The 16,767-nt window shown below is 28.0% G+C and overlaps 2 protein-coding genes across 2 annotated transcripts in view; both read left to right on the top strand.

Moving 5' to 3' along the window:
- The window catches only part of LOC100165748 (tubulin-specific chaperone cofactor E-like protein), an 18,733-nt gene extending 3,857 nt beyond the window's left edge, over nt 1-14,876 (top strand). Inside the window, exons 2-8 of the mRNA XM_001947187.5 lie at nt 10,794-11,072; nt 11,315-11,511; nt 11,572-11,681; nt 11,811-11,981; nt 12,041-12,192; nt 12,258-12,436; nt 14,076-14,876. Of these exons, the coding sequence (XP_001947222.2) occupies nt 10,833-11,072; nt 11,315-11,511; nt 11,572-11,681; nt 11,811-11,981; nt 12,041-12,192; nt 12,258-12,436; nt 14,076-14,397 (1,371 nt within the window). The 5' untranslated portion in view covers nt 10,794-10,832 and the 3' untranslated portion in view covers nt 14,398-14,876. The remainder of the gene's footprint in view (nt 1-10,793; nt 11,073-11,314; nt 11,512-11,571; nt 11,682-11,810; nt 11,982-12,040; nt 12,193-12,257; nt 12,437-14,075) is intronic.
- A 133-nt stretch (nt 14,877-15,009) lies between these two features.
- LOC100571446 lies at nt 15,010-16,767 on the top strand. The gene is made up of 2 exons (XM_003243058.4): nt 15,010-15,984; nt 16,202-16,767. Exons 1-2 carry the CDS (start codon nt 15,933-15,935, stop codon nt 16,549-16,551), a joined length of 402 nt encoding a protein of 133 aa, XP_003243106.1. The 5' UTR covers nt 15,010-15,932; the 3' UTR covers nt 16,552-16,767.

Here is a 16,767-nt window from a genome sequence, read left to right as displayed (position 1 = left end):
CGCACTGTGGCACCAGAAATAAAACTTATATTAATATTGTTATGTTTAACGTTTTGTTATTTCTTTTCCAATCGGCGAGCGCTGATATCATCGAAACGCCGGACCGACGGAGACAGTGATGAACCGGTATCATCGCGAGCGATTGGTACACGTCACAGTGTGACCAACCGTGCTAGAGAAATCTGTCTAAACCAGTATTAAAAATAATGGACCGGGAGGGGTGTTTGAACTTTGGACCATATAATTTACATGGTTCATTATCCCGGTGCGGGATAATGACGATAAGGTGGGATAATTTAAAAACAGTTTAGTCTAGCAAATTTCTACAAGGGCCCGTTTTACAATCATAGTTTAAACCTCGGTTACGCTTGAACCACTGATTTTACCTACCGAATTCGGTTTGGGGCAGTAAAACTGCTTCGATTTTCTTCAACAGTATCTTGTTTGATGGGAAAGTGAATCTAGTTGGTGCATTCGGGAGGACAAAATTTAAAATTTCCAATAGTTTTCAAAAGCGCCGTGAAAAACAAAAGAAAAATTAAGGAAAAACGGGAATTTTTTCGCAAAAGCTGTTTTTGAGAAAATCGATTAAGGTTTTGGGTGTAACTTTAAAACAAATAACCGTAGATACATGGAATTTTCACTGGTTGTTTATATTTTCATTTTCTATACATAATAAAATTTTCAAAATATTTTGATTGGTTTTGAACTGTTTAGGGACGTTTTCAGTTTCCAATTTTATTAGTTTTTTTTTCTATAAATGTCAATAAAACTTTATTCGTCGAGTAAAAATACTTGAAAATTGAATACATGGCTCCTACTATATTGTTACAATGACATTTGAAAAATATTAAAAATCCTTAGTCACAGTTTTTCTTTATAAGCATTTAAAGTTCAAAAATTGACAAAATATGTAAAATTACGAAAATTAGAAATTATTTTGAGTTAAGAATTCGTAAAAATTTTTCTTTTTAAATCTAAGATTTGAAAATGTATTTCAAGATTCCACATAATATTGTCTACCTTTATCAAAAAAAAATGTCTACAAGAAAGTCAAATTAAATTTTTATGAGTGTTTGAAATTCATATTTTTACAACATTTGATGTTCGCTCGATTTCTCATGTGACGATTTTCTTATTTTATTGTATTAAAAAAACAAATGACTATAGATATTTGAAAATTTCACTGAGTGTTAATATTTTCATTTTCTATACACCATATAATTTTGAAAATATTTTGACTCTTTTTAAGCTGTTAAGGACATTCTCAGTTTTCAATTTTTTTAGTCTTTTTCTATAAATATCAATAAAGTGTTATCTGTAGTGCCAAAAAGTGTAAAAATTTACTACAAGGCTCCTGATATATTGTTACAATAGCAGTTGAAAAATTTTAAAAATACATAGGCACAATTTTTTTTTATAAGCATTTAAAGATCTAATTTTGACAAAATGTATCAAATTTAAATTTTAATAATTATTTTGTAGTTAAAAATTTATAAAATGTTCAACTTTTGTATCTAAGAATTGAAAATTTAGAACAAGATTCCACGTAAGTAATTAATTCTGTTACCAAAAAATCTAAAAAATACATTTACACAGTTTATTTTTATAGTCATTTTAAGTTCAAATTTGGACGAGATTACATATTAAAAACCTGGAATAACTGTTTTAGTTATTTTGTTGTGATTGTATAATATTATTCGTGGGTACTTGAAACTTCTAAAGTATACTATTATATATCTATGATAGTATCACGGTTTGTTGTTGATGTATAACGCGTTATAAGTACCTAATAGATATTGTGATATGATTAATTTGGAATTTATTATAGGTACCTCTATTAGAGGTCAATTTTTTTTTTTATACCATATATAATATTATGTCTTACGTCTAGACTGACATACAGTCTCCGCTCAGAATCGTTTTTTTTATACAGTGATATTATATCATTGAATTCAAATTTAATACTCTCCATTATACAGTGACCCACTTGTAACCTACTGTACAGCAGAGCGACATCCACTTACCCACCTTTTTTGATTTTATATTCACGTTTAATCAATACACAAAAACATTACAAAATAATAAAACAATATACTGAATAATTATGGTTCCGACTAAGAGCTTATATTTTATAGTTGATAATAATTAATAATTAATATTCAAGAATTCAGTTGTTCGTATGGATAAAATAAAATAAATACGGGCAGTGATGAATTTAAAATACGCAGCAGTAAAAAATTTTAAAAAACTACTTTACTGTATTTACGTAATTTCGGTAGATTTCGTAAGAACAGGATTATTTTACGGTGTTGGTAATATTCGTTACCAGCTAGATATTATTATATTATTATGTTACTATGTAATATGTTACAATATCGTAATGCTCTTGCAGCTTAGTAGCATATTATAATTATTTTTAATGTAAAAATATGATCGTATCGATACCTACTTTCAATCGGGTTTTTATAAAAATGTATTATGGTACAAATTAAAGAAAAATGAACATCATTAACATACACCAATATATTGGTATACGTTATATGTATATAACGTACACGTTAGGTATAATTATACCAACAAAAAATAATCGGTAAGCTTAAATAAATATATATTTTTAGAAAATATAGTTATGAAAGCACCTCTAAATTATCAAATTGTAAATGAAAACATTTGCAAAACTGTGTATAGAAGCAACAAAAAACCAAAATTTACCTTTAGAAACCATCTCTAATACCTATGTTATCACAATTCATTTTAAATTTAAGATCATATAAGTCCACTGAATTAATTTATTTCTTCCGCTTTTAATGTATTCTTGTTTCCTATAATTTAATATTCTCATTATCAGCTCTTATAATTCCTTTATTGATTCAATTTTAAATATAATCTTTCAGGGACAATATTGTAACCTTTCGCAATGTTATATTGTTTTATTATGTAATAACTATTAACTAATAATAATATTAATTGTAATAGTTATAAATTATAATAGTATTTATTAGTAGGCAGTAGGTAGCTAGTAAAAAATAGCAATTAGTATGTCAAAACTCAAAATTATAATTATTAGTACCTATTATGTTGTAAGCATCCTAATCGAACAATAGCTTCTGTTTGTAGACAATTTAGATAAGATAAATCGTAATAATAATAATAATGGATAATAAAAATATACAATTCTATGATTTCTATGATATTTACACTAACGCGACAACGTATGTAAGTGAGTCATTTATAAATCGCCTACGTTGTTATAAAATTATTATTAGTTTTGCGGCTAATTTATTATAATCTACCAATTATTATTTTAACTAAATAAAACCAATAGATACCATTTATATATAAAAAAAATAATAATAATCTCAAAATCCCTGTTTGAGAACTTCCCCGGGTGGACCTTTTATTTATTTATTTTCACAACAAAATGTAGTCTATCTTCTTTCCCGAGATCTAATCTATCTCTGTACCATATTTCATCGTAACCGGATAAACGGTTTAGGAATGCATAAGGACACAGTCAGTCACAAACATTTTTTGTCTTTTACAGATTATATTATTAGTGGATATTTTTTGTATTACCCATAATAGCAGGAAGTAATTATGTATTATAAATTAAAATATTTTATACAATTTGAATTTAATATAAAAACATAATGTTGTATCTATAAACGAACAATATACTAATGGCCAAGTTTTCAATGAATTTATAATATCGATTAAAAAAAATATATATATATTTATATTTTTTACTCAGATATTCGCAGTTATAGTTAAATGATTTTTCAATATAAAAATAATACCTACCTAATAACATTTTATATAAAAAAACAGTTTATAAGATAATATTATTATGATATTTTAAAACGTGTATTTACATTTTAAGGTCGTAGCCCTGTAAATAATATCTGACTCATCTCACATTATTGTTACAAATGAATGGAAAACGCAAATCAGATTGTAAACAACCATTTGAATTAAGAATTGAGTGACACTTAATTAATGAAATTAGTATCTTATGATTTTTAAGACAATTAACAATTTACACTGTCTGGCAACAATATATTATAATACACCAAAATTAAGAAATTATTATTTTGCTTTGTCAGTAAGATATCATTATATATTATTAGGTTTAAACCGCTTTGAGACAGCCATGCTTAAAATATATCAAACCGATAATTTGTCACGTACTCCACACACACGCATATATATTATGTATCTATAATATTATAATATAATATATGATAATTGGTTAGAATTATCGTAAAAAACAAAAGACTCACAACGTATAGAAAATCAAATAGTTTAAATACATACTACATACAATGAAATCAAGTTTTCTTACCTATATGTAAATGTTTTAACAGAACATTATTATTCAAATAAATATTTGAATAAATAAAATACTTTAGAAATACGCATAAACATTAAAATATATTATGTAAAGTGTAGGTATCTAAATATATATAGAACGAAAATATCAATCAAGATAACACTGGTGGGCTTTCTTCTTGTTGACAATATGTAAAATGAATAATATAAATATAAATATATAATAAATAATCCGCACGATTAAGAAGATTATCATAATATAATATACCAAGTATATATGCAAGTCATATAGCTACATTTCTTTAATTTATTTTATAAAAATTAAATTAACAATGATCACGAATTTAATTTAAATACAATAAGTAAAATTGCATTTTAATTGTATAGCTACCTATAGTAATAATTCATTTATAAAATATTAACTATTATTGTCGTACATTACATCCTATGCTTGGGCATCATTGTAACATACAATAAGTAAAGTATTATAATTTTATCATAATATTACCTGTATTCTATTTTAACCACGACAAGTTTCCCATTTGGCCATCTAAGGGTACGGTTATATTAATATGGTTTCAACTATTTCAAGCGTCGTTGATTATTTTACATATTAAAAAAGTATCATTGAACTTGTTTAAGTACACAGATATATAGAAGTTAAAGGTAAATAATAATAAGATCGGATATATATAATATAATAATAAGTATAATGATACGATGTACAATAGTGTTACGAGGTGTAATATAAATCAACGACTAACAATGTATACCCGGCTACCCTACACAAGACGTATTATATGCTGTAGTATTATAAAAATGTATGGTCAGCGTCTGCCGAACTACAGTGTGAATATATTACTTATATACTACATTATATAGGGTGTTTTGTTTATAATTCCAACACTTTCCCTTAAACAATATACCCTTATACATCACTATTTATAACTCCTAACATCTTCCTTAGCTCATTGAACCGCATTCGTGGAGTTGGCTTTGTCATAATTCCGCAATCTGCTCCTTGCTGGATATGTACTCCAATTAAAACAATCCCTCATTGAACTTTTCTCTTATATAGTGGTAGCGAACATCTATGTGCTTTGTTCTTCTATGAAACTCTGGATTTTTTACAAGTTTAATCGCACTTTGATTGTCTCCATACATTGTTGGCACCATTTGGCTACTAACTAGATTTACTGAAAAAGTTATGTCTGGTCTTGTAATCTGACTGAGATATAATAAGCTTCCGACTAAATTCAATATATATATTTTTGTAATTTTTCAAAAAAATAATATACCTTCCGGACATGATTGTATGAAATATGGTAATAATGTTTACACAACGTTATAAATTATATCTTATGGTGATTACCTACTGATTAGAGTAATATTTCCTCAGGCAGTTGCTTGTATTTTTATGTTAGTGTGGCTATACAATATACATTATAATTACTATCATTTATAAATTATAACTTACCTATCATTATAATTATACTGATATCGTATATAGTATTAGGTATATTATGTTACAATCATCTCTCTCCGGGTGTATACTGTATACATATTACATAGGTAGTAGTATTATATAGTAGGCAATACAACATATATTTATAGTTAACAACAAATGTGGAAATGTTTATTCATTATATATTAAACTGCTTTAATTGTAAATGATATATTTAGTTGATTATATTATATTTTCAACTCCAATGGTTTTGTAGCGGACATAAGCGTGCTCAGAATTTCTGGCAGGGTAGTCACTAGTCATACATAAATACATTAACACACACACATATTAGGTATATATAATATTCATATTCACACCTAAGTTACAAAAACTAATTTGGATGGGGTAACCTCATTTATCTACATTTACCATGGTAAACAATTATTTTATGATTGACTATCAATTATAATAATAATATTGAATATTGAGGGGGGCCGGGGGAGTTCGCAGAGTAGTCAAGTGCCTACTATGACTACCCCGTGCGCACGCTTATGGTAGCGGAAGACTAGAGTATACTAGACTTGAGACACCTGTATTTTATTCCATCCTATTATTAATAAGATATACAATATACATATATGTGTGTGTGTGTGTGTGTGTGTGTGTGTGTGTAAAATGAGAGAAAGAGAGACAGAGAGAAATAGAGTTGACACGTAGAAGACGAAAGTATAGATACGGTTACGGACGTGCGAGTTCCTTTTTTCCAACCGGCAACAGGTGACAGACCTCCTTTGTCCTACACACAGGCCAAGAACAATACGCGGTGGTATGAGGGAACCGTTCTGGTCTACGGTTTCTCCGTCAGTATTATTCACGCAAAAAACTGATAAACGCTATTTTTTTTTGGAAAATTTAACATGATTCGGTGAAAACTAATGTTTAAAGAATAATAGTTGTTCATATAATAATATAATAGGTAGAGACTACCTTAGAGGTGCCTGACTTGTGAGTTGTGATACTATTAAGTGTTAAACCGTTGAATTGAAACGCCCAAAGTGCAAACCATAATTTAACGGAGCTCGCGAGTTTTTTTTTATTAAATTTCAATAAAAAGGTATTATACATGCTATAATAGCTATACCTATATAAAAGTATCAAAATAATAAAATATATTATATAAGTTTGCAATCAAAGTACATAGGGATTGTTAGCTAACAGCTATCAATATGAATGTATTGCGGGCGTTTGGTCTTTATTGATGTGATATATTTTCTTTCTCCTTCCATAATATCATAGTTATTATTATTATTGTCTTCTTTTTTGTGTAATGTGTGAACTTAAAATTCAATTTGAAAAACTATAGGACAAAAATTAAATTATAAAAAAATAACTATAAAGTTGTTTTAGTATTTACAAAAAAAAAAAAAATGTTTTTATTATCATTACAATGCCTGATTATGAAATATGTTAACAAATAAATCCCGTTGTATTTATTATTAATAAAAATAATTCAATACAAAATGTATAACAATATTATGATAAATTAATAAACAAGCAAGACTCCAAAACCATGCGTTTATTATAATTTTATTATCCTTTTTATTTTTGTCCGGCCCACGAAACCTTTTTAATTTTTGTATGTGACCCGATAGTCCAAAATGGTTGCCAACTAATGTTCTGTATAATATATAAATTAAATGAATATGAATAAACAATAGTAGATATATTGGACTCATAGAATTTCTTTAAGATAACGTTGGCATAGTTACCGTTCTCTTTATACATCGTAATATATTGTAGTTATACCTATACTAAGGAATCTGTCATTTTCAATAAATCAAATTTTATTGGAGTTAAACTATTGAATGAGTGAATTCAATATATTAAGATAAATTAATCAAATTTTGGTTGTATATCCTATATATAGTGACAATGAAAAGTGCAGAGGAGGACAGCCGTATAGTCCAATTAATATACAAAACGTGTATATGGTTTATACTTGATATACAGTATACCTAAATAGTAAATACATTGCGAACAGTCGTTTAGGTATACATAAACGATGCCATCTGGCTTTGACATGCACAATGACAACACAGGTTCCTGACCTGATGACAGGTCGTGTACCTTTCCGGGTTTAAGAGTAACATAAAAAGACCGAGTTTTTTGAGATCACGATTTTGTTCATATTATTCTACTATAGTGTATGCGATTTTTAATAAATATATATTACCTATATAGGCAGTAAAAGTCATAATATGAATTCTGATATAGTGGATAAATACGAGGATAAATATGTTATAGGTAACGAATAAATTAAATGTTATTTGAATATCTCATATTCTCATTCTAAAGTATTACTAGTTCGTTTAAATTTTTATACGTATAACAGGCACATACTATTAGGTTATTACACAGATTACTATTATTACAATTTAATTTAGGTATAAGATGCTTCTTTAAAATATAGGGTAAAGGCTGCAAAGTCGTACGTTTATATGAAATGAGTTGGTAGGTACAATGTTTTATTCTAACGAACTTAAGTTTGTAATAGGTACTTCAAAATTGTATTGTCCAATTTTACCATTTAAAATATCGTGAACAAAATAATGTGTTTTAATTTATAGGTATTATAATGATTAATGAGACTAATCTATAATGTGTGCCATTTGAATGTAATTATATAAAATTAATTTTTGAAAAATCGGGGTACTCGGCACCATTGATTAAATATTATACTCAATATACTTAATATTATACTTATTATATTTAATCAATGACTCAACTGTACAGTAAGTGGTGAATTTACCTTGTTATTGAGTAATTCCTGTAATGGTTGTCTTAAATTTGAATTCAATGATAAATCATAGCATATGAAAAACTATTCTTAACGAAGATATTTTAATCTGTATTTTTCTAAGGATATTTTATTATATATTTATATTATTATTTGTAATGCGGTGTAAAAGCTAATTTTGGTTAAATGTATTAAAAAGAAATCTTAGGTATATTATATTGTAATAATATATATAGTAATTATTATAATATTAGGTATAGGTACTAACTGTTATTAACTTATAAGGAAATGCCGATGTACGGTAGACTAGAGTTAATAAACTTGTGGTATAACTTATACAATTTTAATATTTTGAAAATGTCTGCATTAAATTAATAATAATATAGGTACATAGTGTCAAAAATTTCAAGTTCCTTAAAATTATGTTTTTCGAAATACTACTAAAAAATAACACTTAAATAATATTTTGTTAAAATTTGAACTTGAATTTTGAATCAATTATTTTTAAAAGTACTGAGAATTTTTTTCTTTTGATGAATTATGACCCTTTCGAATAATCAACTAGATCTAATTTTCTACCGGAACTTCCCTCGAAATTGAATATTGAACCATTATTACTGCTCTCAAATGTGACGTAAGACATGAAAAATAATATAAAAATAAAAAACACACATTATTCATGCATCACTCCGTCCAGAACCTAAAAATACAAAAAAATTTATTGGTAACAATAGGTATAAATTGTTACATTAATGTCATAACAACAGCACAGTGTACACTAGATATAATTTTGTTTTTAAATATTTTAACTTTAGTTAATTCATTAAGTTAATAAATGATTTGATATAGGCAATATGTATAATATAATACAATAATATTTACGTAGATTTATAGGTATTTACTCTATATATGAGAGAGTGATAGTATTTTTAAATAATTTATTTTAATCAACATTTTATACAACAGCTAATATGTTTGACCAGTATTATTTTCAAATAAAACATAATTGGGAAACATACAAGCATTATATCCCTAAGGTATTAATTATTATAGTTAATAAGTAAAAATATGTTATAATATAGGTATGTATTATGTGAAATTGTGTAATACCTACTATGTAAATACTATAATATATATTATTAGTTATTACCCATATTAATAAATAATAATATATAGGTAAATTAAATATATATGACTATGCCAATTGATATACATTACTACGCACACCGCAGTCGAAATAGGTTAGCATGAAAGAAATTCTGTGGTTGTATGTAAATTATACACACTACAAAAAGACGGCCATTTTTTTTGTAGTCCCTTGTACTTACTTGTTTTGACAAGTTGATTCGTAATCGAGATACCCATTAATATAGACCCATAGAACAAAATATATACAATTGTGAATTGATTATAGATAGTAATCTACCATACCTAATATATTTATATATATTATATAAATATTGGTCTATGTGCACCACGAACGTGAATTTGCCGGTCTCGTGCAACCAGTTCTGATTTACAACCACTATGACAATTCTAACGAAAACCTCAGTAACTTTAATCTCAAGTCATAGCTCATTGACTCGTTGAGAGCCACTCGTGAGTCTCAACGCAAATATGCTATGTATCCATATATACATTTACATCTGACCATAATAATATATGAACCACTAGTTGTCGAGAAATTTGTTTAGAAATGTAGGTATTTATAAATTATAGTATCACTTTTTTAATAATCACTGAATAATGGTCTTACCAAACTAAAATTGTAAAAAAATTAAACTTACCAACTAAAGCGTGCAATTTTTTTGTGTGCTTCTAAGTAAAAGTTTTAAAACAATATAATAATGTTTTGTACATCATGAAATTTATGATATTTACCAATATAGGGTATATCAAGGTTTAGGCACAGACCATCATCGTCTATAACCGGTTAAGTCCAACTTAAACACTTATCTAATCCTAGGTTTATTTCAGTATTTGGTTAATGTTGGTTGATCGTAAAAAAAAATGATTATTTTTTGTAAGGTCGTTGGAACAATGAAATACGTTACAAATATTACATCGCTGCGATCTCCGTATAATCTCTCTTTACAAACTATATCAATTATATCTTTATATATGTTTACTGAACTATTTTAAAAACACTAATTAAAATACTTGGCTACCTATATTACACAATTTAATCAAATTAAACAGATATTATTTTGGTTGCAGGATATTTAAACGAAACAGGACGAAAAAAAAGTTGTTGCCATGCCGTCGCTTTTAGAAGCGATCGTAGAGAAGTACGAATGTTTTGAAGATGATACGTTCGATCAGATGCCTATAGCAATATATGTGCCACGTAAAAATCCCAGGAATATGATACCTAATTTATTGGTATTAAATGACTGTGACATTGATTCGGCCGGACAAGAATCCGACTTGAGAGATAAATGCCATGGTGTTGAAGAATTGGATTTAGCTCAGAACTGTTTGTCTAGATGGAGTGAAGTAAGTCCTACATATTTTGCATAGGTATATATAATAATTAATAAATGACAATTACATAGTAAAGGTTATACCTTTTCATGTTTCCAAGGTTATACCATATGGGTGGGTATAACTGTATATATATGTACAGTATATAATACTTTTACTTAGAATGCTTCTATTTCTTTTTTAATTTTTTTTTATCGATGTACCTACGATCGATACTATGTTAAAAATTAATTATTGACTATGTTTAATTTTAGATATTCAAAATATTACATATTATGCCGAGACTGAAATTCGCCAATCTAAGTTTTAACAATTTAAGTTCTGATATAAATAGCGCGATTGAGGTTTGCGACGACACTGGAGAAACATACCCGTGTTTGAAGAGTATTGTGTTGAATTCTACAAATATTACATGGCGCAGCTTTAGGCACATATTAAAACGAATACCTATGTGAGTTTATTTCAATTTAAAAAGGTTGACAATTATATTTACATCAAAATACTCCTATAGGGTCGAAGAAATACACTTGAGTATGAATAATTACGACGTTATCGACTTGGATGACGACGAACATTGTCAACATATTCAAATGCCCTCAGTGAAAAGGTTACATTTTACAGGTACCTACCTAACTTTAAGAGTCTTTAATATGTATTCTATAAGTATGCACTTATAAATTACAATATAATAATTCCTTGTAATTATTTGTTTAATATAAATACTAAATTTAAGCAATATAACGTTTACAGGAAACCCTGTGTCTACGTGGTCTGAAGTGTGTAAACTAGGTCGAGCATTTCCAAATCTTGAATCGTTGGTGCTTGCTGAATGTCCCTTGCAGTCACTTATGACTCCACCACCTTCGCCGGATTCTCACCTAGGACTGTTGTCCTACCCAAGACAAGGAAGTGGATTTTGCAGTGAGTTTTAAGACAAAATGTGCGAGATTTTATTATAATCATGGCATTTTGTTTTTAAGATATGACATTGGATTCGCCACACGATGCATTTACACATCTTAGATTCCTAAATCTAAACAGAACTTTAATTAGAACGTGGGACGACGTTGACATCCTGGGACGCTTTCCTGCATTAAGATACCTAAGGATACAAGGCTGCCCGATATTCGAAGTGAGTGATATATTATATTTTTTTAATTTCTTAAATGGAAATGGGAACTGATTGTTTTATTTTAGGAAAACTCTGAAAGACAAGAATACACAGAACACGAACGCAGACAGTTGTTGATTGCACGATTAACGTGCATACAAACTTTGAATGGTGGAGCAGAAATTACAGCTGATGATAGAGAAGATGCTGAACGGTTTTTAATAAGATATTACATGGATAAGCCTGAAAACGAACGACCAGAAAGGTAAAAAAAAAAGATTAGGTACTTAATATTAAACTCGTATATTTTTTTTTATCGGTACAGATTTTAATTATCTATAGTAATAAAATGTACAACGTGTTAACAATGAACACATATAATCACTACGTATTATTCCGTAAGTAATAAGTATTTAATTTTTGGATAATCTAAAATAGGTACTTGCAAATATGTGATTTATTCTAACATTTTATACTCCCCTTAGGTTTGTTTTTACTCTTATGTTTCAATGTTTGTTATTGGGCATTTAAACCCACTTTCGACTTTAGATTTACAAATGGCAATCTGCCAACCTATATTTTTTATCTTATAATACCGATTTATCAGAATATTTTTGTAAAATTGTTCGCATATTAATTTGGTTTCACATTATAATAATTACTATCAAATACTATAAAACTAAAATAAGTCATAGCCTTATAAGATGTTATAAGTTTTAACTTAATGTAATGAGTTAGTAGAGAAACTAGTCGAATGTTCGAACAAATCTGTTCGAATGGACTTGTGATTGAATAGTATTATGTACGAAACATATATTTTCCTATTTGAACATAATTACGAGTATACGAATATATCGTTCATAGTCACAGATATATTTCGCCTAATAAATTGTTGATAGGTATACTTTTATGATCGCGTGATAAACCACCCTTATAATATAATATATATATATTATATATAAATGTGTAGTCATCATTCCAATAACTCCAACGATATCGGGTAATCGAGATTACATTTTATTCCTATCGGAACATGTATGCATTGAACATTGTACCTATATGCGGTGCATTTAAAACCGACACCAATATTGGCATCTGTTAATCAGTGTGCAAGAAACAGTGTATTAAGGGTGCCTAATAGTGTTTGTTAGTCGACTGTCAAATGTATTGTGTTATAAAATGTGTTGCGACAATATACAATAAAGTTATGTTAAATGTCAATAATATTATAAGTTTAATAAACTAATAAACTAATATTATGTTAAGTAAAAAAAATACGCGAAAACGAGATAACACCGAAATATATTATTGGATATGTTCCAAAACTTTTAAGGGGAATCGCTTATAATTTATCTTTTTAAGACGTTTTTTTTTTTTAATAAACACATAATATCATATTTAATTGTATAGTTAAATTATAAATAATAATAATAATAATTCATTTTTATACCGAAAAATTAAATTTTGTTATTCTACAATACAAATAATATTCGAACATTTAAACTTTTTAACAGATAACATTCGAGCACTTTTAATTCAGACGCACTAGTTTGCAAAATTAAAAGTTAAAAATGTGGGCAAATATAGGTAACCGCTCTGCTGCATAGTGGGCATCGTTATAGAGTAGGTCACTGTAATGGATTTATGTTAATTGAATTTAATGATAATTGCATATTATTCTGAGCAGAGACTATCTGCCAGCCTACATTACTAAGTACATTTTATTATTTGTATATTTATATTACTGTATTAAAGTTATTTTTTTACTATTAATAATACATTAGATTGAATACAGACTCATCGTAGAGAGGTATGAATAGGCTCATGGTATGCTAATCTGTAGGTACATTCCTATTGATATCCTAACAAAAATGATCACTAACTTTAATGTCAAAATGTTTCAGGTATAATGAATTGGTTCAAGTTCACGGAAAACTTGATCCTTTAGTAAATATAGACTTGACACCTGAAAGTAAAGTTCAGGTGAAGATTATTTGTGGTGACAAATGTGAACAACATATTTTAGATGTATATCAGACCGTAAACGAACTCAAACAAAAATTTGAAAAATTTTCCGGTATACCAGCACACCGTATGCGGGTGTTTTATATGGATCAACATGTGTGTTCAGTTATTGGTCCCGAAGAAATGAAGTTTCCAAACAAGAGATTATACAGTTACAACATAGTTAAAGGAGATCAGATAATAGTCGATTCAAAAAAATGAAATCTTTTACGAGCACGCGCAAAAATACTGTGAATTATTCAGCGATGAGTGACCTGTGATATAAAAATATTAAATATATATGAATACACAATATTATGATTAGTTCTATAATTTTTAAATTAAACTTAATTATTATTTTTATATACTAGTCAGTAGAAGAGAGTACAGGTTCCCAATATTGGAGATTTAATATTTAAAAATAATAATCTTATTATTGTAATCTTGGCGGCTTGTACTTGTTCTGCTTAAGTACACAAAAATATGTTTTAATCAAAACCTATTAAATATTTACAGTATTTAAACATTTGAACAATAGGTGTATGTACCATTATATGTATACTTTTAATTCAAGACTTAGTATAATAATTTAGTTATATGATTGGACTTTAGTGTGTAATACTAATACTAGACTTGTAATTCAACTTTTTTAGAAAGATAAAGACTCATTTACTTAATTATAAATTATAATAACAATTAAATTGAATTGTACCTATTTTTTTCCTGAATGTACATTTTTGAATACTTGTGTTCGTGAACGAGAGCTGATAATAATAACAATATTAATCCTTCGAAGTTTTATTGATCTGCTTATCATCCAAATTCTAAAATCGAAATGCTCAATAATTGTACTAAATAAAGTACAATTAATTTAACATCAATCAATCCTTCAATAAAAATATTGACTTGTTAATGTACATTTTTCCATATGGGTTCATTTGATATATATATATATATATACTATAGTTTGTGGTTGATAGTGGAATGGTAAAGTGTTTAATATGTCGAACAGTTTGTTGAGTATTTTTAAATTAATTAAATACAGGAGTGTGAGTGTGTCGATTTTTAAGATAGGTTGTTCTTTAGAAACTGGAGATCGAGTGCATGTCTGCGAGATGTTAATCCGACTTCCGAGTCTGGTAGCTATGGGTTTATAATCATACTGCTCATGACGGACGCCCAACCTTCACTGAACACATTAAATTAGGAGAGACTGGCTAACTATCCCGGATGATACTGAGGTAAAAAAATTGAACAAGAGTAGTATAATAATGTAGATTCTGGATCTCCCCCCACTTAAATTTTACATCTAAAAGCATAGGCTCCTCTGTATAGGCGATTCGTAGTACAGGCTCCTCCGATCTTGTATAAGTTACCAAGCATAGACAACCCGCAACACACATAAACTCATCAAACATCACAACTTACAGGCTAGTGCAACTCTATAGTGGGGATTTAAACGACATAGTTTGCACTACGCAACCACCGGTAGCGCTTTCAGTACTACGTCGTTATCAGCTGTTGAACTATGTTAGGTTATATCACTTTGTGATTTCTGATTACATTACGACTTGTTCAAAATTTGCGAATGCAACGTTTTTTTCACGAGTTCTGTTAAAGTGTTTAATGTATTAGTGTTGAATTTGAATATTGATTGACGATTCGTTTTTTTATTTACTTTTACTTGTTACTGATATTGATATATAACATTTATCGTTGATCATCATTAGGTATATTATTAAATATTTGATTTAATAATGCCTCCGAAGAATGCCTTCAGATGTGTTGTGGGTGGCTGTAAATCGAGAGGTATGTAATTTCTGTTTTCATGTACAATTTATAATAATGTTATATTATAGGTATTTATTTTTGCATTTTATTATACCTTGTATGGTCTAAGCATTGTCTTATAATTCGCTATGGTCTAGTATGATATGAACAAAATGGGATGGTACCTTTCATAGTTTTTATAATTTTTCATATCTGGTATGTTAAATTACAGTTTTATTTTAATTCTTTATTGTAGATGTGATATGCCATCGTTTTCCTAATCCACGTACAGATATGGAAAGACTTAAAACTTGGATGGAAATTGTTGGATTAAAAAATGAAGATCCTTGTTTAGTTTATGCTAAAAAGTATGTTTGTTCTCTACATTTCACAAGCGATTGTTCGAGTATTGGCACTAAACGACTTAACGCTAAAGCGTTACCGTCCTTGTTTTTACATTCTGATATTATTGAATTGGATACTGTACAAACGGATTCAAACAGGGCCGGACTGGAAGGGTTTCTGCCCACTATTCTCTGTATGCAACCGGCCCATTTTACTATATTTAACGGCCCAACTAACACAATATTACATTTTTCTCAATAGTATTTCTACCTTTACCAACGTTTTATAAGAATTAGGATTTAGGAACTTTGTCGGTGTTGATTACAAAGAAAATGTAAAATATATCAATACATATAGGTATAAATCAGTAACACCAAGTAACAGTATGACAAATTCGATTTTATAATTATATAATTATGTAATTATGTGAACGATAATAATTTAGATAAAGTATGAGATGAGTTTTTAATAATGTCC

This window comes from Acyrthosiphon pisum, chromosome A1 (assembly GCF_005508785.2).
Source record: "Acyrthosiphon pisum isolate AL4f chromosome A1, pea_aphid_22Mar2018_4r6ur, whole genome shotgun sequence".
Taxonomy (NCBI): domain Eukaryota; kingdom Metazoa; phylum Arthropoda; class Insecta; order Hemiptera; family Aphididae; genus Acyrthosiphon; species Acyrthosiphon pisum.
Note: the sequence above shows the minus strand (reverse complement) of the source record. Positions and strands in the feature narration are given on the sequence as shown.

Bases quoted from the DNA above. Each gene is read 5' to 3' on its own strand.
- LOC100571446 (XM_003243058.4), top strand. From the start codon at position 15,933: ATGCCTCCGAAGAATGCCTTCAGATGTGTTGTGGGTGGCTGTAAATCG. The intron at 15,985-16,201 runs GTATGTAATTTC...TCTTTATTGTAG, and splicing joins GGGTGGCTGTAAATCGAGAG to ATGTGATATGCCATCGTTTT.